This window comes from Myotis daubentonii, chromosome 2 (genome assembly GCF_963259705.1).
Source record: "Myotis daubentonii chromosome 2, mMyoDau2.1, whole genome shotgun sequence".
NCBI lineage: Eukaryota > Metazoa > Chordata > Mammalia > Chiroptera > Vespertilionidae > Myotis > Myotis daubentonii.
In genome coordinates this window covers 58824960-58830959 of record NC_081841.1, presented here as the reverse complement: position 1 = coordinate 58830959, position 6000 = coordinate 58824960, and the positions used below count along the sequence as shown (strand labels likewise).

At 44.1% G+C, this 6000-nt stretch overlaps 1 protein-coding gene across 4 annotated transcripts in view; it reads left to right on the top strand.

Annotated features, from left to right (window-relative positions):
• The first annotated feature begins 948 nt into the window (after window positions 1-948).
• LRIG3 (leucine rich repeats and immunoglobulin like domains 3) overlaps window positions 949-6000 on the top strand; it is a 49322-nt gene continuing 44270 nt past the window's right edge. For 2 of the 4 annotated variants that reach the window (XM_059683438.1, XM_059683437.1), the window contains exon 1: window positions 949-1509. In XM_059683438.1, the coding sequence (XP_059539421.1) occupies window positions 1295-1509 (215 nt within the window). In that variant the 5' untranslated portion in view covers window positions 949-1294. The remainder of the gene's footprint in view (window positions 1510-6000) is intronic. The other 2 variants (XM_059683436.1, XM_059683435.1) reach the window with 1 other exon arrangement.

Here is a 6000-nt window from a genome sequence, read left to right as displayed (position 1 = left end):
TTGGCAGAAAACACCCAAGCAACGCTGATTGCAGAAGTGGAAGTTTAAAATCAGCTTCCAGTTTTTGCCACAAGCAGGTTAGTTACCTTCTCTGGCTCTATTTCATCCTCCAGAGGAGGGCGTTCCCAGATGATCTCTGAGGTGGCCCCAGTCACCTGCAAGAGTAAGTCAAGGCACAGACTTCCCTGGCAAGTCCTGTGTGCTGAATCCACCCGACTGAGGAGGCAGGCAAGTACTTCTGGCCTGGTAGCATTCTCAATAGGGATTTGTCATCACTCAAAGCCCAGGTGGACCATGGTACATAGATTAATTCTTCCCACTTAGTTTTCATTTTGCTCTGAAATATTACTGTGACTACTTTTATTATTTCCACCTATTGCATGCAATCTATGATTGCCATCGCGGTTTATTAGAAGGCCATTTCCCATAATTTCCTCCCAGGTCTATCCAGCTGGCTATTTGTAACTCAATATACCATTTCCAATACCACGACTTTTACATTTTATTGTTTTTTTTTTTATTTTTTTGGAGCCAATATATGGAAAAACCCGACCAGCATTACTGTTAAAGAAAATTGCGCTTTCATTGAAACCATTGTTTATCTGTGGATAGTAGGGGAATTTATACCTTTTTAACACTTGGAATTGAAAAGTTTTCTGGTGACAGAGCTAACTTGACTCCCCTGATGTTCCCTGCAATACCTCCAACTCCGCGAGCTGCCCTAACATTATATACTTTGTTTGCTCACTACCTTTTACTCTCCAACGCCATTTGATATATGCTTCCCAGGATGTAGTGGAACTTCTGGCCCGAGAGGCTGGAAAATGTAACCCCGAATTTCCTACAACTTCAGCTCCACTTTCTCCTGCGCTCCCGCCCAGGGCTTGGAGCCCTGTTATTGTCACGTGGCCAGGGGCCTGGCCGGCCAATGGGCGCGCGCCGGCCGCTGCTCGCCCCGCCCCCGAGTCCGCCGAGCCGGGACTGGGCGCTCCGCGGCGGGGAGGCGGCCGAAAAGTTTCTTCTGCGGGGGAAAGGGGCTCCGGCGCGCCTACGCTGCTCGTCCGGCCCCTCTGCCGCAGGGCGCCCTTCTTTTCGGTTTCCCTCACGCTGCTCCGGTGCAGGAAAAGGCTTCGCCGTGGAGAGTGAAGGAAAGGAGTTCACCTGGGAGCGCGAGGGGAGGGCGCGCACACGCGGTCCGGGGCGCGGGCATCACCCTCGGCTGGAAGTTGGTGCGGGGCTCCGAACGCGCGCCGGCTGCGGAGCGCAGGGCCGGGCGAGAGGCCGCGGGACCGCGATGGGCGCGCCGAAGCTCCGGGCGCCCGCGGCGGCGCTGGGGCTGCTGCTGTGCGCGCTGTTGGGACGCGCGGGCCCGGCCGCGGGCATCAGCCGGGGGGTCGCCGCCGAGCGCCGGTGCCCCGCTCCCTGCCGCTGCCTCGGAGACCTGCTGGACTGCAGCCGCCTGCGGCTGGCGCACCTTCCCGAGCCGCTCCCGCCCTGGGTCGCTCGGCTGTAAGTATTCTTCCCGAAGGCGGGGGAGGGAAGCCAGCCACGGGCCTGGGCACTTGGCGCGCTGCAGCGTTCTCCCGGGCAGCTGCGCTTGGCCCAGGCCTCGAGGGCGCTGGGTGCGGATGGAAAGGAGCCACCGGGGACTCGGTGGTCTCCCTTCCCCTGCGCCTTGCGGGCTGCGCTGAGTGGGAGGTGGGGGGGTAGGGGGGAGGAGGGGGCTCCTAGGCGCACCCATCTAGCCTCACTTGGGCGAGGGGAGGGAGCCACTGACAACTCTGGGGAAAGAGTCAACTTCCTGCGCCTGGAGCTTCCCCAGGGGGTTCCAATGCGCGCCCCTGCCTGGCCGGGAGAGGTGGCCACCTGCGGACTATCGGAGTTCTCAGTTCCCCCTGTGTGAGTGTAAGATCCTGGGGTTCAACTATAGTTTCTAACTGTGTCAGGCCCTTTCCCTGTACCCCACCAGTATTGAATGCGCTCCTTTCATGTCGGAAGTCCTCTCTCTAGAGTTGGGGCACTGTCCAAGCTGTGGTAGATGGGCATTCTTTTGTTGTTCGTTCTCCGGTGCTCCATAAACCCCCCTCCTAGACCAGATCGTAGCATCTTCATTCTGGTGGGAAGTTGGCAAGGCCGATCAGTAGATCTGGAAGGGAAGGAGCTGGTTTTGAGAACCAAGGGCGTGATTTCTGTAGCTGCTCAGCACGCCCAGACGGTTTAGGAGAGAGTGCTGAGTGCTATTATGCAAGTTTTTGGATGCTAGCTGTGAAGTCTGAAAACCTGAAATCACTGCCAACTGCGTGCAAGAACAAGGAAAAAAATGTAGTTTAGTTGGAAAGGCTGATTCTTTCCAAATGTCATGTCTTTATTCTCTCCCAACCTTAGTTTTGTTGAAATGGGAGGACTCCTGTAACATGTAAACAGTCAAAACTTGTGCTTTAAAAATAAAAAAGTTACTGTTTAAAAGAAGTAAAAGTACAGTCTACACTTAATAGATTTGGGCCTAGCAGAATTGCAATGGAAATTCTAAGTTCCTAAACAATTCTAGTAGACTATCCTAATATCATCATCATCATCATCATCATCATCATCATCATCATCATAATGGTAGAAGGAAATTGTTTTTAAATCATTGTGCCAATCAGAATATTTATTTTTGAATTGTAGAATTGTTGGCCATCAAAATAATATTCTTTGTGTGTTAGCAAACCTTGGTTTAATAAAAAAGTAGAACTGGAGAGTTTTAGATTGATATTTAATCTCTTATCACGGGATGTCTTATTTAGTAGTTTTTATTACAATTGAAGATGGAGATAAAGGCTTTAACCCAAAGCAGGAAGACTTTCAATTAGTTGTGGCTAATTCTGCTCAATTGCCTCTTGTGGAGGTCATGCTGCCTTATTCATGAAATGTGAATGGCTCTATTGACAACATATGGAACTGACTGGAGGTGAACACCTATGAAAAACAGAGGGATGAGAAAAAGAAAATGAATATAGTAGTGCTTCCTGGGCTGTGTTTGGAAAGGCTTGGATATTTCACAAATCTAATTTATATTCAATAGTTTCTCAATATCAAGAGGCCTCATACCCTGCAATATTATATTTTTGTGAATTTGGATGTCTTTTAAAAGATAACTGTATTGCTCTTGATTAGCAGTTGAGTTAAACCAAAAGGGGCTTGGTACCTATTTAAACATTATCTTAAAAGTAGCTGACCTAATTAGGATTTTGTTTTGCAGATAATTTGGTGGCACACTAAAAACAAATTACAGTTTATTTGGTTAGCACAATCTTTAATTACATTTCCGCCAGCAGTAAATTGTCTCAATACAAGTCCACATTCCTTAAATGTATGTGAAAATAAGTTCCACTTGTATAAATAAGCGCTAGGTCTGTTGTCAGAAGCCCCGCTGTGATCATTCATTGGACAGCTCTGTCATTCTTGTACTTTTGTGACTTTTAACCAACTTTGTAGTTGTCACCGAACCATGTGGTCTAAATTCTTTATTGTAAATGTTCCTTTTGTTTGTGCTTAAAGCTCTGCAGGTCTCCTCTCTCCACCTTTGAAAGGAGAGGAAAAACCCAAGAAATGGAGCTTTAACTTCTCTGTTACTTGGTGTTTGTAACAGGAGGCATAAGAAACCTGCTTCTTAAATTTTACATAATGAGAAAGGCTTTTAAGTAGATTGTTTCAGAGTTTAGATATAAATAGAAAAATGCATATTGTTCTTCTGTATCTTAACTTCCTTTCCTTAGATATTAAAGTAATGAAAGTTGGCCTCAGGACTAGCTTATGGGAGCACTCTTCAGAAAAAGTTTAGTGTCCTCCTTTTTTTTTTTTTTTGTCGAATTAGCAAGTTTTAAAAAAATCAGTCTATTATAATTATTTATTTTTTCACGTTATTCTGTTGTAATTTATTGCCATAGGAACCTCATGTGTGAAAAGTTGAATAGTTTGAGCTGTAACATAATAATGCTGCCGTTAGTTCTTTCAAAAAATAACTTCTAATATTTTAGTGGAAGTGGCTCTTAAAACAGTAACTATTTGAAGGTTGCTTACAACTAACTGCCTTAAAAGGCATTCTTAAGTTTACATCTAGAGTTGTGCTTACAGAGTCCTGAACCTAAAGAAGAGCACTTGTTAGAAACGTGTTCCTTAGCCAAAGGGGAAAGTTGCTCAATTGCCATTGAGAGCTTCAAGTATTATTAAAATTTCGCTGGAATTTCAAAATTATTTATTGTACACGTAGAGATGTTTGAGTTAGTAGGGCTCAGGGGAAAAGAGTCCCGAAAGGGACTTCTTTCTGCTGGTGGGATTTCCTTAGTGTCCGCCTGTTATAAATCCTTTGGTTGGTATCAGAATTAGGGCTGGGGTGGGGGTAATAGTCCTTATGGTTTTCGCAGCTGTTTTTCTGTATTTTCCAGACTAAAACTTGAACATAGCAGGCTGATTTATGAGTCACTCTGGATCAGTGTCTTAAAACAGCTACAGCCTGGCTTTTTGTTTTTCAGCCTTCCAGATTTCTGCTGAATTAGCAGCTCTGCAGGCCCCAGTGGGATTGATTAAGAAGCTGTGCTGGATTTGCATTTTAAAATTTGACTTGGAAGTTAGATTTCCAAATGCTGAAAGGAAGAAAATGATAGCTGGAACCAATTGTTGTAAATTAGTTATTTTCGTATATATCTATGCGCTTGCTAATATTCAGGAAGATTGTCTCTACCAAGTAGAGTTTGATTTTCAAGTATTTGGCCAGCTGAGTTCTGGGTAAATAGTTAACACCTCCCTGCCTGACCACCTCTTCCTTTTATTAACCTCACTACCAAAAGTTTTTTTGTGTATTTTTTTAAGGTTTCTTGGTAACACTTTGTAAAGTATATGGTTGTCTAACCACGATGTGTAGCTGTACACCTGAAACCAACAAAAAATAATCTTGAATGTAAATGATAATTGAAATATAAATTTAAAAAAAATTCAAAAAAATTGTTAAACATTTAAAAAAGATATGTCCCTAAGTATAATAGAAATGGTTTCTTTTTCTTAAAAAAAAAAAGTTTCTTGGTGAAGATGCTCACTAATGGGGGTCTAAAATGAATCTGCCTTCCTTACTGAATGTTCTTACGAGTTTTAACAAAACATGGACATTGTACAACTGGAATTTGTAATGGTCTAGCTATAAAAACAATATAAGGAAGATTTAGGAAAATGTGACATCCTTTATCTGGAAAATAAGCATTTCTGAAACATAAACTGAATTAAGTCTAAATTTAGGTGCATTAAAAGTTTCATGGCTTTAAGTATTTAGCAGTAAAAGTCACTTAAGGAGTGTCTTTTTTTCTCCCACATAGAATGTGGTTTTAATAGTAGTACACAGAATTCAGGAGTGGAAGTGTTGCAATAACTGAAATAGTTAAGGTTACCAGCTCTTGCTTCTGCATCAGAAGTGAGCGGTCCCCCCAGCATGTGCAACTGTTCTCTGGGGGCAGTTTCTCCATTTAAAGGCCTTTTGTTGGAGCTCTCATCCCATTACTGGTTGGGAAAAATGCTAGGCACTCCATCTCTTTCCTCACAGGATTGCCTTGTGGAATAATCCTTAAACTGAAGTGAAGAGTATGGTTTTAGTTTTTCTAATTAAAAGGAAAATCACCTGTGTTAAATGTAAATGCCAGATTGGTCCCTCCTTTTTAAAAAAAAACACCTTGAAACAATAGGGGAGGCAGTTGTATGCCGGTTCAGTGTTTAGTTAAGTGGGTCCAAGTGAGACTTTCTGTTGATTCAGGCTACCTCCCAGGTGAAGGACTCTTTTCCTTGGTTGTTTTCTGAACCCTGTGGGACATCTGTGACTGTCTGTGGTGCTAAAAGCACACAGGTTTTGTTTGAATCCTAACGTGAGCTGCTGGGCTCACGGTTTCCTTGATGAACTCCAGATGGACCTGAGCTGGGTCTGTGAGGGAAAGTGTCTGGCTCCAGCGTGGTGAGCATGCACAGCAGTGGTTGTAA